At 38.2% G+C, this 24,687-nt stretch overlaps 1 protein-coding gene across 3 annotated transcripts in view; it reads right to left on the bottom strand.

The window, feature by feature from the left end:
* Positions 1-24,687, bottom strand: part of NAA16 (N-alpha-acetyltransferase 16, NatA auxiliary subunit) — a 71,121-nt gene that overhangs the window by 9,678 nt on the left and 36,756 nt on the right. For all 3 annotated transcript variants that reach the window (XM_074564666.1, XM_074564679.1, XM_074564671.1), the window contains 4 exons: positions 3,157-3,229; positions 2,748-2,917; positions 2,254-2,406; positions 190-318 (listed from right to left, as the gene is read on the bottom strand). In XM_074564666.1, the coding sequence (XP_074420767.1) occupies positions 190-318; positions 2,254-2,406; positions 2,748-2,917; positions 3,157-3,229 (525 nt within the window). The remainder of the gene's footprint in view (positions 1-189; positions 319-2,253; positions 2,407-2,747; positions 2,918-3,156; positions 3,230-24,687) is intronic.

Raw genomic sequence — 24,687 nt, 5'->3', positions numbered from 1 at the left:
TCAAATGTTTTTCACACAATAGCTAGGGGTGACATCTATTACAATAAATCATCAAGTATCAACCTGTTTTTAAAAGGCATTATACTAGAAACTTTATATGCAAAGAAAATCATGCTGATTACCTCAAATATTTTCATTAGTGTGTGAGAAATATTGGGAAAGAAACTGATGGTGTTTGTACCTACTTACCCTTTCTACTTCGTGGCATTTTTTCAAGGCATCACCATACTTTCCTAACCTTTGATAAGCTGCGGCACATTCAGTCTGGAACCACATACACTGCATCTCATTTAGGTTTTCCATAGCAGAAGTTCCTTCCTGAAATAAGTGTCATTATCACTTTTTGCTATTACAATTTATCAATGGCTTCTTTCAACTATGGCTAGTTTCAGGCCATTAGTAGGAAACAATCAATCCTTCAACTACTTGGAATACAATAGAAAATAGATACAACCACCCAATGACCGAGAATAACACTGGTGATAGCCTATGCTCCCAAGATAGAAAAGGACAGATTAAATGATTTTTTAAAAAAAAGTTACCTGAACAAGATTACTGTCTCAACAGATTTTTACGATTAACTCATGCTTGTATACACAGTCTTAGTTTTATAATTTGGGGGCAGAAAACAACATTATTTTAAAAAAATCTTTAAGTTCAGTACATAATTTTTGTTGTTTTTTCCCCTTGTCAGGTGTCATCTACTAGTCTAAAAATTCACTAATATATTTACTGCTTTATCATGTAGTATGAATAATAAGTTTCTTAGAACTTGTTAGTCTAAATAAATGAAGTTAGATTTATCCTTCATACTTTTACAAGAAAAAATCCTAGGATTTATTCTTTATAGTTTCAATGCTCTAAACCAAACTGGAAGCACATTCCACATATCACGAATGTTAGCCACCAAATTTTCAGAACAGCCTTTTTACTAAAAAGAAAACCCACTTCAACTCACAACATTTAATTATTCAGGATCAGATTTATCCTATCTTACCACAATATCTATGGCTAGAGTTCTGTATTTCTTGCTCTAACACTTCTGACAAGCATACACAATGAGTTTTAGTGATCAAATTTTTAGTCGTTCCTAGAAATATCCACAAAGTTCAGATTCATTTTCAAGTGTTTTCACACCTAAAATTAAGAAGGATTAAGGAGCCTGACTCATTTATCTGCTCCAGAAAATCCCTACAAGTAGCTGTCTTCATATTTAGTTACATAAATAATATGGAAATCCAGTCTTTATGAATCTAAATTTTGTTCAGTGTCAAACAATACAGAATTTCAAGTGCTTACCCCATCTTTTAAGGACAGGATTTGCTTTAACAAAACTTTCATCTTTAGAACTAGCTTAAAGGAACGAAATGTTCAAGTCCAAATTAATTTATGTTAATGCTAAATCATAATGAATACAGTGCACATTCCCATGCACTCACTCAGATGGTATTACTGGGGAATAGCGGGTTTGGCAAACAAGGTATCCATCAGATGCATTTTCAGAGAGGTACTTGGAAGTACGGCAGTATAAAGTACTTCTGGACAACCACCTTTGAATGACCATTTTTTCCAGTATTTACGGGATCTATACAGCTGGAGTACTGTGTCCAGCCCTGGGGCCCCCAGCACAAGAGGGACATGAGTCTGCTAGAGCAAGTCCAGAGGAGGGCCACGAAAAATCAGAGGCTTGGAACACCTCTCCTATGAAGACAGGCTGAGAGAGCTGGGGCTGTTCAGCCTGGAGAAGAGAAGGCTCCAGTGAGACCTTACTGCGACCTGTCAATATATAAAGGGGGCTTGTAAGAAAGAGAGACTTTTCACCAGGGCCTGTAGTGACAGGACAAGAGGTTAACAGTTTTAAACTGAAAGAGGGGAAATTCAGGTTGTACGTAAGGAAAAAATAACTTACTGTGAGGGTGGTGAGGCACTGGAACAGGTTGCCCAGGGAAGTTGTGGATGCCCCATCCCTGGAAGTGTTCAAGGCCAGGCTGGATGGGGCTTTGAGCAGCCTGGTCTAGTGGGAGGTGTCCCTGCCCATGGCAGGGGGGTTGGACTGGATGATCCTTAAAGAGTCCCTCCCAACCCAAACCATTCTAAGATTCTACATACTTATTTACCACTAAGTGTAAGAGCGTTATCTTAAAAGTGGACACTAATAAAATATATATTTTTATTTTGGTCAAAAGTTACACGAGTGAAAAATAAACTGCCAGAGGCAAACAAAACCTCTCTTCATTAAAGCCATATACTTACCCTCGTGAATTTAGAGCACATCTCCTCCGCGTCCTTTACCATATTTGCTCGCAGCATGTATTTAGCACACTTAGAATTAATAAATCTGTCTGCAGTATCCAGAGACTGTGCTTCATCCATCCATTTGGCAGCTTCCTTGAGGTTACCTACATGCTGTTAGGGAGAAATTAAATAGTTAGCTTTCAGTATAAGCCTGCTATTGACCAGCTCCTGAAATCTACAGTTACTGGTATTTCTCCCTCAGAAATAACAAAAGGCATTATTTATTGTTCGCTCTCCCCACCCCCAGATTTTTTCAGAATGACAATTCGCTGTAAGTTGCTTTGCAAAATCTAAACAAAAGGGTTTTCATTTTCTTACTGACAGAACAGTGCCCCAAAAGAAACCCACATGAAAACTGATGCCCATAACCATACTATCCACACATTCACACCAATTAGATGGGTTGGTTTTTTATAAACTAGATACTCTATGTGTCCAAATTAATTTCTTACCTTGTAAATTTTTGCTTTTAAATAGAATAGTTCTATTAATGTTGGAGTGCTAGCAATCGCAGCGTTAATGTAATCCAAGGCCAAAGAGCACTGGCCAAGTTTGTCAAAGTGCTGTGCCAGGAAATATCGAACCCAAAGCAGTGTTGTTGGGGGCTCTTTCTCTCCGTTTTCTGCAACAAAATGGAAAAAATTACAGTAACCAGTAAGGGTGAAGACTGCATTTGAAAAAACACACACAGAAAACAAAGCTTGGCAAATTCAGCAAATATTTGCTGTAATGCGTGCATTTGCTAGGACGTATTACAACTATTTTCTTGCTAAAAGTATCATCACTTCAACAGTTCTTGGTAACTGCCATAAACAGTACTGGTAATTACAGTGTAATTAACATAAGACAATAGAAACTTACCACATGTACTAAAAAGGTCACAAGTTTTCAATGAGGCTTCATAACCAGTAACAAGTTCTTGGATTGTAGAAACCTGCATATAAAGAGATGTCAACTTAAATTATGCTTTACTATCATGTTTACATAAATTAACACACTGAGAAAAAGTACTTGGCAAAATTAAAAATAGTATACTAAACCATAAAAACTTAATCTGGAAAAAAAACCTGGATGTATCCTCATATAGTTTACTTCATCTTTCACAAACTACCTTTGATCACTGTTTTTAACTGGTGATGTGGCAGGGAAACAGGTGTAATCTTTGGCAGTTTACGGCAGAAAGTAGTCAAGTACATTTGATCAGTATCCTTTTTAAATTGTATTTTGGAATTTTTAAGTTTCCAAACCAAGCCAACTGAAGAAAGGTGCTTTGGAAAAGACCCTGCATGGACCTCCCATAACAATGAAAGTACAGAAGAGACTTCTGTGGTTTCCTGGCAGGCTGATATGTACCATTAAAGATATTTTTTTTTGTTAAAAAGGTATTGCTGCCTAGAATACGGACTGCATCTTTTTGCATAAAAAATCTACATATTGATTAATTTAAGGCTAATACTTTCTGAAATCAGACCTTGTCAACAATATTGTCGTTCATTCCAAGGGGCGAAGACTCAAAATTCACCCACACAGTTCTGAATTCACACTACACAAGTCTGACATTTACAATACATGCAAGTGTTATTATCTGTGCATGTCATAACAATGAACTAGTCCAATACCGGGTCTGTGGCTTACAAGTGCCACGTAGTATTTCTAAGCATTTATGAAAGGCTCAACCTGTTTTGTAGCTACGTTCCAAGTGTGCCTGCCATATCCACCAAGTAACCAGCCTCCTATGGAACAAGGATAATACTAAAGAAAAAAAGAAAGAAATAGGATCTACGTATATATACCCAAAACACAGAAGGGATTTAAAAATTAAGATCTGACTGTAAGCATAGTAGGATAATGGCTACATTCACCAATTAGGTGAAACCTATAGACAGTAAAAACCTAACACTTTAATGGTTGAAAGTAAGACAATCCTACATTAAAAAAAAAGCTGGCTGCAAGAGTAAAATAAAAAATATCATGGAGAGACATCAAAGTTTAAAAAAGCATGCATCCACTTCAAGATACACTTTGTGAGAGGAGGGGAAGGGAATAAATCTTGTTCTTGAAGATCAAAATATACAATTTGAAGGATACTACTTTATTTAACCTAATTCAACACAATAAGCAAGGAATGTCAAACATTTTGTTTCAAAGAGAGCAGAGAAAGTGACACACCCAAGTCACACACAGCCAGTGTAAATGTCTCAAAAGTGTAATAAAACGTATAAACACACACGCATTCTGGAAAGCTCTGGGCAAATCTCCTAAGGAATGGTTTCTGGTAGCAAAATCTCAAATACAATAAAGTGTTACTAGACTTCAAATAACTACAGAGTGATAAAAGAACGTGAAGAAGTCACAAGTCAAAGGCAAATAAATGCATTAAGCTGTTCTCTGACTGCAGACAGCTATTTACTAAAAGAAACCTTCAACAACCTCAGAAGATCTTTGAAGATTCTCTTCTCTAAAATGAGTTTAAATGCAGAAGTAAGCACCTGCTTCAGGTAGCAGGCTTGCAGTGTGTACATGCAACAGAGTAAGTGTTATTTCCTTGCTGTTTTTCACTGGAACTTCAAAGTGTTCCCAAAGTTATTCTCATCTGGCTGTTGGTAAACTCAAATTCCCTTGAGAGCAGCCAGACTGCAAATGAACTGTGTGTAAAGTGAGAAAGAGCCCTTCATTTCCTTAACAAACACCACTACCAAACTCTACATGTATTTTTTTTTTTCCCCACTAATGCACACTTGGAGTAATGGCTTCACAGCTGGACAAAGACCATGCTACCACCAAAAAGAATGGTGCCACCACCTCCAAGCCACATGTGCCTGGTCCCTGCTTTGGGTGAGTGCTAGTGGCTGTAGCCAGGGTTACAAGTGATTTACGCCCTGCTCCACCCTCAGCGTACAGATGCCCAATTACTAGTTCCATCATCAGAGGGAGCTGGCAGTGAGGCAGTAAGAAAGCTGCTCTTCTTAGCTGGAGGGTCTTCAATCAGCTTACAGCACCAGTGAAATCATAGAATCACAGAATCTTCATGGTTGGAAAGGACCTTTGAGATCACTGAGTCCAACCATACACACACACCAAAAAAAAAACCCAAAAAAGCCCCCAAACCCCCCCAAAAACCCAAACCACCACAAACAAACAACCTACAATCTCTGCCACTAGAGCATGCCCTGAAGTGCCACATCTAGATGTTTCTTAAATACCTCTAGGGATGGTGACTCAACCACCTCCCTGGGCAGGCTGTTCCAGTGCCTGACCACTCCTTCAGTAAAGTAATCCTTCCTAATATCTAATCTAAACCTCCCCTGCCGCAACTTCAGACCATTTCCTCTGGTCCCGTCATTATTCACCTGGGAGAAGAGGCCAACACCCACCGCTCTCCAACCTCCTTTCAGGTAGCTGTAGAGGGCAATGAGGTCTCCCCTCAGCCTCCTCTTCTCCAAGCTAAACATGCCCAGCTCCCTCAGCCTCTCCTCATATGACCTGGTCTCCAGACCCCTCACCAGCCTGGTAGCTCTCCTCTGGACACGCTCCAGCACTTCAATGTCCCTCTTGTACAGAGGGGCCCAGAACTGAACACAGCACTCGAGGTGAGGCCTCACCAGTGCCGAGCACAGAGGCACCGTCACTTCCCTGCTCCTGCTGGCCACGCTATTCCTGATACAAGCCAGAATGCTGTTGGCCTTCTTGGCCACCTGGGCACACTGCTGGCTCAAACCCTCTGATCCTGATGCGATGGAGAACACCACGCTGTATCGTGTTTTAAAAGATGCTGAGTTTTTCCAAATTCACTCTGCAGTGGTTTTGGCTTCTATATTCCAAGAAACTACACTGGAATTGTCATTCTGAAAACTACTTTGAACAATACATCTAGAAAAAAGTATTCTGTGAAAGCAACAGCTACAAAAATCATGCAAACCAGGCAGGTAGGTTATTGCAGACATTTTTGATGAAAGTGACAGTATCTTTGTTTCTCATGACTACTCGGAATCTTCCTTCTCCCTTTTTATGCTTATGCTTCTGTGTCTTGCTAGTCATTTAGGAAAATAATTTCAGGTTCATGTGCTGCTTCAGGGAATAAATGATCTGGAAATATGAACCCTAATTTCTGTGTCCATATCAACTGCAAGTTTAGTACTAAACTGTTTCTCTTGGATTTACTACCATTTATTATTTGTATTCTAGAGTCACCACTGTCATCTTTAAGACAATAATACTTGACTATTTCTAAACACTGCAGCATTCTTCATAAAGATCATGTGTTACAATTTCTAAAAATCAAGCCGAGGTACCTGGAAATATCATGATACTGACGATGAGTTACTTTAAAACGGTATTATTCGAGGAAAAAAGTTTCAGTTACTCCCTTGCCATGCATCTGAAAAAGCTTAAGGTATTACAAAAGCATAACTGAAGTCATCAGCAAATCTCAGGTTTTACAACAAGAACAGAGCCAATTCCAGAACTGGGGTCACCAGTTTCAGATGGCTCTTAAGTAATCAAAATTCAAACCTCTTCATAGGTCAACGACCTACAACCTACAACTTTAATTTCATTACAAAAGAACAATGAGCACGAATGCAAGAAGGGGGAAATGGGCTTTAGCCTTCCCCATTAGCACAGACAAGTGAAGTGCTTGTTTTCCCTCCTGTACCTTATGTCAAGATTAAAATTGCACATGCTCACAAACCAGTACAGATTCTTTTCAAGTGTAATAATCTTGAAAGTTAAGAAAGAATCTTCCACACTCCATATTACTTGAAACAAAGACTCCACAAAGGCCAGAATGGTCTTTTTTTTTTTTTTTTCCATTTCTGTGCAGTTTGTTTCAATTGGAAATTATGGTTTCATAAGTAAATGTCTTAAATTAAGTTTTTTCCAAAAAAAAAAAAAAGCAAAACTGAGACTGAAATAAATATAATGCATACACATCTTAATTTCTTTTTAAACTGTAAGCAACAGAAACCCAATTTACTTGAACCCCAATTCTGAATTACTTTTTCCTGTGAGCTTTAGGGTTTTTTTACTTATCTGATTATACTGAGAAATATTTTGTCTCCTCTTTTGTATGGGACAGCCTAAGTGAAGGTTACTGCTTTCCAGGTAAATGGCTGATGGCTAGAATTCTTTTGTCATGACTTGTAGCTGTTATGGTGGCACCTATGGGCCAGTCATTAAATGGCAATCTGTGCTGCATGCTATGCCATACACCAGGTGACTACTACCACATAAATTTTTCTTTAGACAAAGAGCAAAAGAGGATTGTTGAAGATATGAACAATAATATGGGGATCCAAAATGAGGTGTTATTACTTCAGTAGGCTAAATCCTAGTTTGATTTTTTTTTTTTTATGTACTCCATGTAGGAGGTAAGTTGAACGGAATGACAATGGAATAAAAGAGAAAGGCAATACAGAAAGGTTTTTAAGAAACATATAACAAAGGTGAGGTGAAATATGCAATAAAAGATTAAATCAACACCCACTAGCACAAAGGAGGGATGCAAATTTTTCAAATAAAAGGCTAAAACTCTCTGGTTCATTACTATGGAAGTTAAATTACTACATTGATTGTATAACCTATTATTACAGCAGCTGGGCAAAATATTTTGTAATAGACTTCTGTTTCAACGACAACCTTCAAAACACTAATACTGCATTTCCTTCTTCAGTGAAACAACTGTAAGAAAAGGAACTGAATTATCAATACCAATCATACAGAAATACTGTAATGTACTATAAAGTGGTCAAACTTAAGCTGTGCCAATAGCTTTTTTTTTTCCCCAAGAATTCAGCTTGTTAATTTATCAGTCACAATTTAAGTATTTTTTTTAATTGCTGCCAGTATAAATCAGTAAGAAGGTACCAGCACTTCCAGTGCACAAATCGATTAAAAGCTACTGTAGGCAGTTTCAGAAGCAATCCATAGGTTTAACATTTGGCACAGGTTTCAGCCCCTGCCTTTTGAATTCCTGAGAACATGTTCAGTATTATCTGCACTGTTCTCAAAGGCAAACAACCAAAAGGAACGGTTTGAATACTGCTACTGAGGTATAAAGTTTCAAGGTGCATTTATAAGGCTGCCCAAACAAGAAAATATGCTACTGGCCTGTAGATATAAATGCAATGGTCATCTTAAGTTAAGAAAGTTTAGTTACACATTAGTGCGGAAGAATCTTCAAGCAAATCCCATAAATACTTTAGAAAGATGTGCTCTAGTATGTTGTTTTATAAAAAGATTTAACTATTACAAAATTAATACACATTTACATTACTGAGACACAGGCAACGGATACATTATCTTGCCCTGAACACCATCAACAATGAAAAGGATACAAAACAGTGCAGACGAGTAAAAAGACAGTAGACAAGAACAAATCACACATAACTTGGCACAAACATGTGCAGAGTGACATTAAAATCACTGAAATAGCCCATCACCATCATGCATCAAATGGATGACTTCTGGGAATTACCACACAGTAGGAGACTGACACTTTAGAAAACCACTTTGACTGTTTCCTTAGGAATGCCTAATAATCATACATACCAGAAGGTAAATATTTGCATGTTGTTGTTTTGCATTTGGGGGTGGGGTGGTGGTGGTTAGTGGTATTGTTGGGGTTTTTTGTTTGGTTTGTTTTGTTGGGGTTTTTTTGGTTTTTGTTTTTGTTTTTGTTTTGTTTTTTTTAAGAGAAATTAAAATTATAACGACTAGCTATTCACAGTTTCGTATTGCATCCAGAATAATTTTAATTATTCCGTTACTTTAATGAGAGCAATTTTTTCTCCTGCTTCAAACACAGCTGCACGGTTCACTGCAACCCATTCCAAAACTGGTGTCTTTAAGAGGATGCTGCTGTCTCAGAAAATAGTCCAACCTCACCTCAGTGTCAAACCTACAAGCTTTCAAATTGTTCTTCAAATAGAATTCAATGGATCCTACAAGTTTGAGACCCCCATGACAGAGCTGGAGGGTTTTCCATGTGGGAACACTATGGTTAACTCCTTTCATAACCATCCACAAAGGGCTAGAGGAGAAAAATTAGACAACAGCTCTTCAGCTTACAGTAGGTGACCCAATGAGGCTTCTCTTATGAAACCTCGGGTATTTACTTCTCAGTAATTACAGCAGAAAGGTATAAAAAAAAAATAAAATAGAACTATCACAAGAATCTCACCTACTCAGATTCATCTGTTTCAGAAAGCTCTTGAATTAAACTGTAAGAGAAAGATGACATAGAAGGATCATTCTATATTCAAAAGCCATCTAGAATGAGTACTTAGACTGGAAAAAACAAAGAGTACAAGTACAAACAAAGTACAATTGAATTTTGACTGTATTTCCTACCACCAGTATTGTGAAAGCTTTGAGTAAGAAAAGTATTCTTTATTCAGGGAAGTGGGATGTAGTTGGCTTTGTGACACCGCTTTTCCAGCACAGCATGAGAGACATCCACTGGAATTGCTAAGGATCCTTATGTCTGTGAGAGAAATCGAAAGATAGTTGTACTTTTCAAAATACCTAGAAAACATTTGCAAATTCTTTTGCTACAGAGTACCTAAAGGAAATTGCTGTTGTGCAACTTCAAAACACTCCTCATCATCCAGAAAAGATGGGATACCTAAAGACTGAATGACAAACTAAGCCTTTTCAACAGCAGCCCTGGCAAACTGTTTTCCCTGGGGCAGAAGAAAATCATGTTGACGTTAACAGATAAAGCCCTTGTGATCAAATTATTAAGAGTATCTTTCACAAGACAGAAAGAAGTATCCAGGACATACCCTGAGGCAATACCCTAAATGCTTCATGTGAAACAGAGAAGCAACAATAAAAACCAGTCCATAAGAGTGCTGTCAATACTTGAAGTCTTTGCTACAATGAGATGTTATTTAATAGAGACATAAGAAGGTGCTTACAACGTGCAGAAGCGCTATCAATCCACTCTGAAAGATATTTATGAATTTAGTACCGAATAAGTTAAGGCGGAAAAAAAAGAAAGCAGTTGCTGGCTCAGAGTTCTGGAGAAAGCCTTTGATGGTAACATTTTGAACAGTGCTAGCGGCTGGTCTGTGGCACACAATACCAGTACTAAACCACACCTTTCTTGAGTTGCCTCCATTATCAGTCCATTTCTGAGACCGTGGTAATCATTCACACACACACACAAAACCAGCCAACACAGAGCTGAAAGCTGGGGAGCTGAACCCACAAAATAGGAATACCATAAAGAGTTGGTTCCTTGCTTTTCTTTTGATGCTACGCTCTCCACACCATTCTGAACAGAACCTTCCTCAGAAACAGTTTAGCACTAAAAAAAGCTCCAATACAATGACGGCACAAACAAGAACATCTTCTGAAGTAATATTTCTTGAACAATTTTGTTTCAAAACTCCCTTTGCTCACAGAGGCACCTTCCCAGCCTCCCTGAAAAGGGCTACTTTATTACTTGTGATGGAAGAGACAGACATACAGCTTGGCAAGGAACTGTACACCCTTCTCTACGCCCTTAGAGATGCTGTACAGGAGGATCCTGGGTTCAAAGCCAGCCTGAAGTCCCCATCTCTACAAATGCAGACACTTAGATGTGAACTTTGAGGCCTGAAAAATATTACAAGTGGTCAAAGAGGCACACTTCTGATCACCTATCGTATCTAGCACAGTCCCACCACATGATTAACGGTATTTCAATCCAGGACACTCTGACCATACCTTTCTGGATGGAAATACTGAAAAAAGGAAGGAAGTTTCAAATAAAGATGCTGACAATGGAGTAAAAAAGCTCATAAATTCAATTAACTACATTGAGGGAAAAAAGGGCGGGGGGTTTACTACAGCCTAATGAAGACAAGAAGCATCTTCATCTATAGCCAAGAGGTGATTGGCATAAATCGAGATGTGCTTTTTAATCAAGGCAGCAAAGAACAGAGCACGCCAAACACATGAGCCAGCTGGCACACTGGCACAGCACAAAAGGTCTGAGTTCAGACTTTTACAGTGTATCCACACAGGGAGGTGTATATGGGCAGCCACCTAAAGAAGTGCTATTTCCTATGACTTACTATAAATTTAACTGAAAGAATATCTAAGATCACAACATTTATAAACTGACACAGTTCACAGAAGAACCAAAACACCTCTTCAGCAAGGCTCACACTGATTGATTTTTTTTTTAAAGCAATGTTCCTCCACTATTTAAAAAAGGTCCCCTACTTTAAACATAAGATATTGACACTCTGATTTATCAGTGTAAAACAGAAAAGGTGTAGGGTATGCAAATGAGTGAATATTTCCATTTTTACTCAAAGCAGCTATGCACTCACTTACTTGCAACAACTTCCTTAGTCTCCTTTGAAGAGTTTCTGCTCGACAACTTGTAGTATAGCGCATACAGATTTACCCCACCCAATGAGGTATGAACCACGGAACTAGCCCACAGAGACTATTCAAATAAATTACTCCAATTGTGAAAAGTTACTCAGCCTCATACGGAGAATTTCCATTGCACATTTTACTATGTGGCTAACATCTGAATGCAATAAAAAAAAATCACAATCCATTACAAATTATTTGACCACCTCATGCCATGCAAGTATAAACAGGAAAACATGACAAGCAGCCTTCTACTTAACACAAGTCTCCTTAAATTTCCTATGTATCTTTGACACATACAGATGCTAAGTATGTTTTTGTAAGAAGCTTTACTATTTTGTATAACACACAATGAAAGTGTTGCTTTGAAACTAACAGCAGTTCAGACATAGGTGCATCTATTTTTAAATTTATTCAGCTGAGCCATCAATACTCACTCCTGCTTCCCTAAGAAAAGCACTGTTAAATGCGCGTGTATGCTCATGCATACACACGGCAAGACAAAAATCTGTCACTTGCAGTAAAACACACATCTATAAGGGAGGTTCCACAGTCTTTTTAAATTGACCTAAATGAGAGTCAACTGCCAAACAAAATAAAATAAAAATCAGTGGGTTTTCATTCAGATGTGTTCCTTGATCTAGTTCGCTAAGCAGCTGCACAGAACCTTGCAGTCCCTCTCAGTGGGAAGCTAGGTATTCTACAGTCAACTTCAACTACCTGTAAAAACCCCTTTTTCCAAGTCAGCTTGCAACTGGCCATCTTGACCCAGCTAGTAGGAATTTTTTATTATTTACTTTTCTATAAAGCTAATCCTATAGTATCATCGTTAGTCACTAACTTCAGCATTTCTCAGCACATAGTGGCTAAGCAGACATAATTCTCAGGAATTTCACCAAAGAGCTACCAATTTCACCAAAGAGACTGGCTAGCCACAAAGCATTAACTCTGCAGTACTGTATTTAAACAAAACAGAATTAAAAGCAAAAAACTAACCCACCCCACAACTTTGGAAAGTTATAGATTTCTTTGATCCCTGACCGTCTAAGAAATCAGTTACATGCTTTGTAAGCAGCAGAAAAAGTAGCCTTCTACTGGATATGTTTCTTTAGAGGTGGTCTACACTCAGAGGAAGTTCACGCATTTTGGTTTATTGTATATTTTCATAGAAAAAATGAGACATGAGCTTTATTAGCTTTTAGATTTTTCTTTACACTAGTTCATTACAACTAAACACCTCCATTAATGACTTGTAATCACTTTCAAACGCGAAATACATCCATTGCAGTGGCAGATACATTCAGAATTTAAAATTTGCTAAAAAGCAAGCATAACTAGGGCTCCTTTTTGCCCTGGCTTACGTTTTGAGGTGTGCCTTATGATACACGTCATTGCTAGTAAACTGCATGTCTTCCTGAACAGTACAGCTGCATTGCAGTAAGTTTGTGAGTAATCTGTGCTGACAACATACGCCGTCAAATCCTACTCTGATTTAGCATCTCAAGATAAAGCTAACTTAGCCTGTAAGTGAAGATTACTGTTGCTGTCTATTGCTGCTAGCACTGATAACAGCTACTCCTGAAATAAAACAGGTGATACTTTTTTCTAGTGTCAATACCACCAATGAACACACAGGCTATTTGAAATACTAAACTCCAGAAGAAAAAACTTCCTCCATTTATCTAAATGAGTTTAGTTTTTATTTGTCATTCAAAAAGTAACTTGTGACATGGTATTTTGTACATTTGCTCTGTTGAAACAGCTTGCTTTCTTTTTTAGGGCATGCTGTGTACAAGCATAATGAACTGGGAAGATTATAGTACAAGTGGCATTTGATAAACATACCGATTGTTTTGTGATTTTGACTGAACCACACAACATTTCTAGTCATATGTGACTGCATTAACCAGTTTTTGTCTCGAACGTCTGCACTGGAAACATATTTTGTCCCATATATAACAGGTTTTGCACTTTGAGTTATTCTCAGAGGACAGAACTCTCAGCTAGGAGAAAGCTGCTCAGTACACCAGCTTTGCAGAGAGCTGACTACCCCAGCAGAATGGCAAATAAGTCACAACAAGAACATTCTTCATTAAAGAATTTACTGCTGCTTTGGAAAGGTCTAGCATGTGTATGTTTACACATTGAAAGCACAACTGCACAAGCTCCTCTGGAACTGTGCAACCATTATTAGAAATACAAGATCAGCCTCACGTTAAGAACTTGAAGTAAGATGACAATAAATACGAGAGACAGCCGTGAATTTTAAGTTCTTCAAATGTAACGAGTTGAATATTAAAACAACTCCTTAAAAGTTATTTTAAAGCAATAATCCTTGAATATCTTTACGAACAAACTGTTAGGCATCTATTTGAGATGGAAAAAAATGTAAGATTCATCCAGACTTGGAAATGAGGTCTTAACTTTGAGATTGCTGGGAACTGTCAGAATTGCTCAAGTCTTTTCCATAAAATGTAGCATCTTTCCATTCAGAAAATGATAAAAGTACAATTAATTAAATAATTTTTCAAATTCAACCACACATCTAGCTACATTATCTATATAATACAAAGTTTAACTTCCCTCAAAAACTGAAGGAAACCTCAAAGAAAATGTATATTGTCTACAGGTGCAGCAAATACACTGCCTATCGTAAAGCTACAGAACACTTACAAGTACGAACATTAGTGTTCAGCTGTATCAAAAATATAAACTGATTTTACTATGATGTTCATATCAGATTTCTACATAGGATATCTTTTTTTGGAACTGAAAGCTACCTCAGATCAGCAATTTACAAAACTGCCAGTGAGAAGTTACGCAATTTAGAAGACTTTTGTGCAGCAACCCAGTGTTCAGTAGGACAACATCATCACAGACAGAACAGGCTGTCCCAGGAAAACTCTCCCACAGTAGTGAAGCTGTAAAACGTACAACACAAAATTAAAATAAAAACCTATGGACTGCGCAAAAGGCTAATAAAGGCCTGATTAAGTTTCTTTTCTGATTTTATGCTTCCAAACACTGATCTTTCACTGCATTTTCAAAATAAACTATAGACATTTAACATGCCAGCCTACTACTGACGCCTGCCTGTAACTTAGAGAAGCCCACTCATTTATCTGCTGTTTCTGATTACAAAGATAGATCTCTAGAAAAAGCACATTGCTTAAATGTATTAGACATTTTTCATCTAGGAATTAGCCCAAAAGGATAAACAGACCATAAATGGGGTATTATTTTTCCCCAGACGTACCGTCACAGACATGACAGAGCCTTATGAAACGGACTCTTAAAGTTACATAGTGATAAATCAGAAAGTTCTGCTATGATAGCCCTTCATATGGAGGACTGAGACCTCACCCCAAATTAATCTACACTTAATAGTGAACTGAAAATATCTGATAAGTTAAAAAACCTGACGTTTTCTTCATATCATTGTAATACAGAAGAAAAACAATACTAAAATTCAGAAATGACCGGCTAGCTCAGATTTACTGTTCCAACAGCAGTCACATGCCTGAATTACACTAAAGACGTCAGGTTGTAAGGTACAAATCAAGGAGCTGCCCTAAAGTGACAGAAATACAGATACTAAACAACACAACATGAAGTTTTTTTGTTACTTATTTTCTCCTGAAGAGTGTTTGCCTCATTTAACATATACCAGAGTATGAATGAAATGGGAAAGAAACAGGGTAACGTTCTATGGAAGTAGTGACACCCACGAAACAGATTTTTTGCTTTCATTTTCCTATTGCCTTAAAACATCCAGAACCAGATTTTCTAACATCCTGAGCATTCCGCATCAGCTGAGGTCAGGGAATGCTTCTGAAGATGAACATCCCAACATCCCATAAACCGTAACTCTTGAGCTATATGCTCAATGCCTGCAGAATTTGGCCTTGACATTTTACTGCCTGTGACGTATGGATAATACTTCCCCTCTTTATTGTACTGTGTCAAGACTAATAACTTGCGAGACGTGACATAAACCACAGCATATGAGAAAACTGACAAACAAAACATTTGTATTATACCACAGTGTGCAAACACACTCAAAAAAATAGTATTCTTCATTTTAGAGCACTTGACTTTCCAGTCTTACTATTACTCCTAACGATCAAGCCATAAAACTGTTGCCACAATGGAGTAAGTTAGCAACAGCAGTACAAGTTTGTACTGAAAGTTTTAAGACACTCATAATACAAATTCAGAGCAAACAAACGCGCTAAGACGGCACAAAAGAAAACAAATAGTTTCATATGAGGAGAGCATCAACAGGAGCAACTACCAGCAGAGTTGCTGAAAGCATTTCTTGTGGGTCTTCAGATGGGTAACTGGAGCAGTTATTCCCAATATAGACCACTCAAGACTAAAAAAGCTCTCTTGATAAAGTAGTTTGTAAGTCAGCTGCTACATTGGTTGGCTCTTGGTTTACATGTTACCTCAGGGACCTGAATTCTCAGCCATCATGTTTTACACTACCCATTCTTATTACAGAGTGGAAGCATCCTACCCTGGCAGTACCCGCAATGAAGTTTCTCATCCTTCTCCTTCCTCCACTTACTTTAACATAATTTCCTTACTCCTCCTCAAGCTACAGTTATATAGCAGACATACTATCTTTTGCTATGAATGTACCAGTTGTTAACCAGATCCTGAGCAAGTCCACTTACCAGATTTCCCCTCCTGGAATTTTAACTCAAAGACACTACTTTCTAAAATTTGAATGAACAAAAGGCTGTCCTTGGTTGATCTTACAGCATTATTTCTTCTTAAAATGACTCCTAGCCGAACTAATGTTTTTACTTCCTTATGAAAGCCACCAATAGTTCACAGAGGGCATCTAACTACAAAAACAGTTGCAACTTGCTTTAAATTCCTTTAGCTTTACACATCAAGGAGGGGAAAATGCCTTCTTTCCTGAAAGGGTTAAAGAAAGATCTTCACTGGAGACAGCCTACCTTCCTGTGTAGACAGTCTTACACCTTTTTTTGAGACTGTTGTTTCTGATGTTTCTTCCAGTCAGACATTTTCTCTCATCCAGTATTTCCTCACAGTCTCCATGTTTTTAGTTACTCAGAAAAAGGGCACATGTGCACTAATGTCGAGCTTCAATGGAATCAACGCACCTGCAACACAATCGACGCAAACCTTGATGTTGACTAATTGAAGATCTTCACTCTTTGGATTTTTATCTCATGGGCACAGAGACCAGCACGTATGGGGAACGAAAGAGTATTTCTGAATATTGCTCAAGTACAAAGAGAACTTTTTTTGGGTAGGTGAGGGTAGCATTTCAAGATCCTTCTCTTGTGAGGAACAATAAGAGATAAGGCTGTTCACAGTTATTTCTAATACATCTGGACAGCAGCTTACAGAATGTGAACATTACTATATCCCATACAATTGCTTATACCTCAGGTTACCAGCTTCCAGAAGAAACATTCTACCAAAAGCCAGAGCTACATTCACCCTGAACAGTAACTTTGCATGAACAACTCATAATAATGCAGCGGTACTCCTAAACACAAGACTTTGCTTCTCGAATATGCAAAAAAGACTACAGCTTTTTCCCAACAGAATACGTATTGTGTCAACTGTGTGAATTTTATTATTATATCAACATGATGAATGTAGTTCAAATAGCCAAGTATACTTGCTATTTAGAAATTAAAAGAAGCCTAATAAAAAAATTTAATAAGCCTCCATGCTATATAGCAGGCTTTTTAAATTAAAGGTTTAGCATTATAGAAAACTCAAGGAGAATGGCTACTTTGCTGATACCCATTTTTTAATAATAACAAACTTCAAAACTAAAGCACTAAGCAAAGAATAAAAACTGTAAAACCACTTGTAGCATAAAAGAAGAAAAGCCCAGTGGCTAGATAGTAAGTCTCCTATACCCAAGAAAAGGATTAAGACACCCATACCAAAGTATTTAATGTACACACATACTGTATTGTGTTGAGACATTTTCCTTGTAAATGCTCTGGGGCTTAGCATGTAAATAAAACACATATTCAGTCACATTTCAAAACCTTTCATTTACACAGCAGTAAAGTGGTTATTCCAAAAGGCTCCACAAATCACAAAAAATGAAACTTTTCATGCTATTTTAGAAGTATCAACCGTAAGTAAAAAAAATTCCACTATATTCACATTTTTTAAAGCCACGTCTTGTTTAGATAACACTTCAAAGTTCTAGAGGAAAGCAGGATATCTTGTTAGTGAAAAAAACTCAAAACACAAACTCACAAGTTTCCTTATGTAGGGTGAAGCTGCCTTTTTATTATAGCCTCCTCTGATATCCTCCCATGTATCTCACTTGCTTATAATTAACTCATTTTAGTTAAACTGTCACCTACAATTCTTACTACTTAGTCCATGGTTAAAAGTGAAAAGACGACAAATGCACTTTAAAATGCAAATTACCTCCACAGTATGCTTATGAATTGATGATGCAGAAGCTTAGTATTCTATGGCAAGATCAAGAAAATCAAGTGGATAAATCTCCAAAAGCAGTATGAGAAGTACATGTTTTAAATAACGTTCTTAAAAGAAACTACTTTTTTCCAGAAAAAACTACAGTTCTTCAAAACACACTATCAACACTGCCCCCACTACACACAAACACCTCTCTCGTAGCATGTGATTTTTTTTCTAAATTATGCCAGTGGATTTTTCAGGGAAGGACAGCTAGTGTTTTTAATTTTCATATGTTCAATCCAGCCATCTTTTAGAGATTGCCACTGCAGAAATGGTTTGTTGAGCAGCTGCGCTTTTAGCTAAACAGCGCAACGTATTAAGGGAACCCAAAACGAGTACAAATTTAAAGCTGTATAGATTCAGAAACTGGTACTCAAACACCTGCGCTGTTCTTTCAGCAAAAGTGGCAACTGAAGGACAAGGGTGGAATGAACAATTGGGAACGTGAACCACTCTGTCCATGAGTCAGGGCCTTTAGATAATCCATTCTGAATTGCATGACACACGCACGCTCACGCATCAGTTCCCTGAGTAGCATCATCTGCTGGAGTCGTACAGATTCTGTGCCCATTATTCTCACCTTCAACACACAGAGTATACAAAGACCATGAACTTTTCTGGCGCAGAATTTACATAAATCAGAACTCCAAAATGAAGATGACAGATCGTGGGACTTGCATTATCACATCTCATAGAGCAGCCTACTTTAGGGTAAAAGGCCACTGAAGAGTAGAAGGCGGCAATAGGTACTCGGGATAGTGAGTATAAATAACAGTCATTAAAAATTGAAGTACTGATCTCCAAAATACAGCTCCTCATTTAAAGCCTAGCATGTGGCGTTTGTGAAGCATTAAAAACAACAGCTCCACTGAGCACCTCCCAACAGCTGTGCATTAACACAGGGCGTCGAAAGTGAGAGCACAGCATGCTGCGATCCCACCGCTGTCACATCAATAACATTACAAACATCAGCAGGTTTGCTGGACCAGACTGTTTCCATCAGCAGGCAACTACTCAAGTTGAACGTGAGCTATCTGACCTGAGAAATAACCTGGACACAACTATGAGTTTCCTAGAATTTTATCAGTATCTCCACTTTTCCTTTACCAACTAGATAAGGGCAAACTCAACTTCAGTGAACAGCTACATCAACAGCTTGGCCAACTGACTGCTAATTTCTAGGAAGTTCAAAGTATTCTTTATACAGCTCTTTCTCTTTACTTGAGACTACAAGCAGATGATCAGTGACAAAACACGAAATGCAAAATTATTACATTGTCTATTAGAATTTGCACTGTGGAACACCGCAGAAATAAACAGGGATGCCATATGTGCCACTTAAAGAGCTTCAAAATCAAGAATGATGGATGGAGGACTACACTGAAATAATGATTAGATCCCTTCATATCTATAGATAGCGTCCTCAGCTTAACCCCACTTCACTCTTGAATAAACAACCTGCTCTTAGGAAAGTCCCTACCCTGAAGCAGCAATTACAGATGCTTCACTTGACACATGGTGAACCATGCATGTACTCACATTTAACCTAATACTGAGGCAAGTCTGCAGTAATTCACCTCTGTGTGAGGTTAATCCATTTCTGAAAGGCAGATTCTGCAACAAGTGCCTGGTTTTGCCTGTATGAATGGTCTGAGAAGGAAGAAGCAAGAAATTCTAGGAACTGATTAGGAGGGCTATGCTGGCAAACAGATATAAAAATCACAAAGATTCCAAATCACAGTATCCAGATTAGGGATCTCAATGCTTCTGTATATAGACACTCATATATATAGAGGCATGTCCATCTTTATTGTGCCTTTCCACATGGCTTGCTATAGGATCTCAGTGTTGCCAGACTTGCATAAAACACGTTTGCCCCAATACTGAAGTAGCAGTCGAAGACTAGCTTGTTGGCTAGCAAGTCAACTCTACAAGCTGGTCCTAGACTTGAAGGTGAAACCCAGTAAGAAGATACTATCACAGAATGATCAAGGTTGGAAGAGACCTCTACTGACCGGCTAGTCCAACCCCCCCTTTAAAGAACAGGGTCAGCTGAAGCAGGTTACTGCTGGCCACGTCCAGTCACATTTTGACTACCTCCAAGGATGACAACTCTACTACCTCTCTGAGCAACTTGCTCCCATGTTTGACAACCCTCATGATAAAAGCGTCTTTTCTTTTGCTCAAATATTCTCTTATATTTTAAATTGTGCTCATAATATCTTGTCTGTTCACTGGGCACCACTGAGAAGCAGCTAGCTGTCTTTTTGCACTCTTGCCTTCAGGTATTTATACATGTAAAGTTCCAGCTGAGCCTTCTCTTCTCCAGGCTAACCAATTCTAGCTCTCAGCCTCTCCTCATGTGCCAAACACTCCAGTCCCTTCATCAACTGTCTCTAGACTCTTTCCAATACGTCCATGTAGCTCTCATACAGGGGAACCCAGAACTAGCCCAGTTTTGTGTCATCTGCAAGGTTGTTGAGGGGTACGCTCTGCCCCATCAACCAAGTCACTAATGAAGATGTTATATATTATTGGCCCCAGTATTAACTGCATGGGGACACTAGTTGCACTTCATGCTGCTGATCACAACACTGAGCCTGGCAGTTCAGTCAGTTTTCAGTCCACCTTACTGTCTACTAAGCTGTACTTTAACAGTTTGTTTGTGTTATGGGAGACAGTGTCAAAATCCTTGCTGAAGTCCAGATAAACAGTATCAACTGCTCTCCCCTTGTCCACCGAGGTAGTAACTTTGTCATAGAAGGCTATCGAGTTAGCGAGGCATGGCTTGCCCTTCGTAAATCCATCCTACGTACTCCCAGCCACACTTTGTCCTCTGTATGTTTGGTAATCGTTTCCGGGATTATTTGCTCTGTTAACTTCACAAGGATTGAGATTAAGCTCTGTTGATTTCACAAGGCCCATAACCTCCTCAGATCCTCCTTTTTGTACTTCATGAAAACAGGAGTGACATTTGCTTTCCTCCAGTCCTCAGGAAACTTCAGCTATCGCTATGATTGTTCAAAGATGAAGTGGCAGTGTAGTGACATTGTCGGTAGTTGTGGACACACCTCATCAGGTCTAATGGGCATGGCCACATCCAATCTGTTTAAATGTTCTATAACCTATGATCCTCCTCACTGAGAAGCATGTATTTAATAAAGTAATGAAAGTGACACCCATACGCTCTCAAAAAAAAAAAAAAATCACAGATAACGTGTACATTCTCTATTGCCTTGGTATACCAAACCTGCTCCTTCTCTCAGCAACTCTCAAGAAGGCTTTAAGACGGTTTACCACAGGTGTTGAGTTTGAAATGAGAATCTTGTTAGGAAAAATGACAAAGTGCATTACCATGAAAGAGGCTTCGAATTTCTCTGAATTGGGCCTCGCTGAAGATGTTTGGGTTTTGGTGGTTTTTTTTACCACAACAGTGAAAGTTGTCAGTGAAGTCTCTGACAATTGTTATCTTCTGCTTTTCCTTGATGTGTAACAGGAATCCACTCTCGGATGGGTAAGAGAATAAAGGCAAGTATCACCAAGACAGCACTAAGGGCATCAACTAGGTGTCAGTTGAACCATCCACTGCTGTTTTGTTGCACGAAGTACAGAATAGATGCAGTTGCCTTACTTAGGACACTTCTTAGATCAGAAGGAGACTATCAGAGGAGTGAATGATACTTAGAAGACAGGAATAAAAGTATCACCATATCCATGCTTGTCTTGGTGCTAGTGGATGAGGGAAAGACACAGGTTGAGAAGGCAAAAAAACCCAAACCAACCTACAAAGTAGCTGCTTGGGGCACGTCTTCCTCAGAGGAAGATCAGCTGTATCTGCCAATTAAAGGCATAGATTCAATGTATGAAGGGTACAGTTTACACTAAATCTGCAGTTTAAACATCACCATGATGGGATTTAGCACAGAGTGCCTTCCCTTTCTAGATAACTCTTCCCTCCGAATTCTTCCATTTTGTGACAGAAATTATCCAAATAAAGTTAACAAGGGGAAAAAATGTCCCAAGAAACAAACAAGGGATTAACTTAAGGAGTTTTGCAGAGCAGCAGGATATTCACAGGGTTCCCTCTTGGTGTCTTGAGCAATAGCCGGAACCAAGAGTGTGTTTGAAGAAGACTTGCACAAACAGGCACAGGCTGGTATTTGAGAAGGTGACTGAACTCATGGCCAAGGCGCATGTGTTTACTGTGGAATCTCTGTAATGGTTCCATATTCTAAAAGCTATTTTAAAAATCAGATATTGATGAAGAACAGAACCACAGGTTGCTGGCATTTGTTTTAATACATGGAATAGAAACACTTTAAGTCTATACTCATATTTTCCCCATCTTCGTTTCTTCCTTCAAATTAGCAGCCATAGATTAATGTAGATGACTAATTAAAATTTGATTCATGTAGATTAATTAAAGCATGTTCTTCTGAAGACTGAATTTCCTATTTTTGACAGAAAACAGCAAATTGTTTCTGAATGACAGATAGCAACACCTATAAACACCACAAAAACATCAACAATATTCTTTTTATCCATATTTTAGTAAAATCATACTTTTTAAATACACACTAATGAAACCACTATCCACCCAATCCAACACGTATGTTACATATGGTAACAGCTTATGCAGGAAAGTGAGTGAATTTTAATTTTCCTGAAGAGATATGAAGAGGGTTTTTTGCATTTTGCTTGTGACTGTTTTGCTACGTGTAAAAGATACTTCCCTGCACTTGTCCCATACAAGAAGTGTGTCTTTGAGTGGTATTTGAGAGTCTGCTAGATGTTTCAGCAACGTAGAAGTCAGCTACTTGACATGACAAGTCAAACATACTGTCCTTACAAGACATAACAAGATCAGTTGAGAAAAGTAAATACTGATCTCAGAATGCGGGTTTGCTCCTTAACACTGGTAACCTGCACAAAAGGTCTCAGCTCTTGTTCAGACCAGCCATTTCCTTTCTTTTCTCCAACGCTAACAGCTAAGTAGAACCTGGTACTGTACTTCTTACATTTATGAGCTTTGTCTTTTACGTAACGATGCTCACTTTACACTAATTCATCATGACCAGGAGTTTTCACATTTAAAAAGCCCCAGGCTGTATTTGCAGCATTCTCTAGAGGCTGACATCCAATGAACAGAAGGAAGAATTGGACAGTTTCTTCACAACAAATAGTGGCTACTCCAATAGTCACTCCAGATACAGATACAGTGATGATCATTATTCTTACTTTTTTTTTTTCTTTTTAGAGTTAAGAACAAAGCCATCAAGACTGTGTTTCATCAAATGATTTCTCTAATATGTTGTAGGTTAAAAGTGATCTATGACTCAATATCCACAATGATATACCAGTGAACATACTCTATATAGTATTACAAAGTTGTTTTGAATGAGACACCCTGGAAAATACAGTAATACTCAGTCTGACAGTCTCTTATCACCGTTTAACTGATCTTTTTTTCAGCTGGAAAGACACAGAATCTGGCTGTGTACCAACGTAGCAAGCTGGGAAGCTATTAGTGCATGCCTTTGGTATCTGCAAACAGTGAGCATAATAGCAATTATCACTCAAGAACGAACTTGTATTCTTACTCATCCCACATTACCCGGAGAAAAATCAGTTGCCAGTATTAAAGAAAGTGGTAAAACAAACATCTCCTTTTCAGTTGGCCTTTGTCCAATGTTTCCTCCTGCAATTAAATGCTCCTTTCTTATTTCAATATTAGGTCGATTTTATACTACAACATGGTATAGAAGTGCACTCAGGATACTGAACAGCTGGCACGATTTTTTTTTAATGATACAGCATTTTAATAATCAAAAGCCCTATCCACAGCACAATACATTCAATGAAGTTTAAATGATAGCACAGTTTCTAGGCAAAAGACAATTGTAAGCTCCATTTCTTCAAGCTTCTCACCCTTCAGTCTCTACTACTTTTATCTCCCCCCAGTCTAGGGGGCTTGACGAAGAGGAAGAAGCAGACAAAGAACAGTTCACATGCTTCTTATCAGACTAGAATAAGAGCACAAAACTTTAAGAATCACAACCTCAAAAGCCACACTTCTAGTCTCCCTAAAACAAGTCTGAGTGTAACAAGTGCAACAAGTATGTAAAAAATAGTACCAGAGAGAGATTTTTGTCAAAACAATTCTCAGAACAAAAATAAGTGTAGCTGAAAGAAAAAAGTCAAATGTAATGTTAGGCTAATGTGTAAATTAAAAGTTACTCCAGGGTGCTCTTGGTGGATTTGATTACTTGTTGAGCAATTTACCTTTTAAACTTTTTAACTGCTTAAAGGATCTTTGATCAAGTCAATGCTAACATACTAAAACACAGCTAGTGGGTCATCACAAAAACACAGATGAACTTTAACTCCTTACATAGACCAAAAATCAGAATTTTTCCCAACTAATTTTCTGATGTTACTCCTACAACTTACGTAAGTACAGTAAATCTGGTTCAGATCTTTATCACAATAGTGTCTGTATTGGAAGACAAAGCGCAACTTCCAACCTAT

The sequence above is a fragment of the Larus michahellis genome, chromosome 1 (assembly GCF_964199755.1).
Source record: "Larus michahellis chromosome 1, bLarMic1.1, whole genome shotgun sequence".
NCBI classification, from domain to species: Eukaryota; Metazoa; Chordata; class Aves; order Charadriiformes; family Laridae; genus Larus; species Larus michahellis.
Note: the sequence above shows the minus strand (reverse complement) of the source record. Positions and strands in the feature narration are given on the sequence as shown.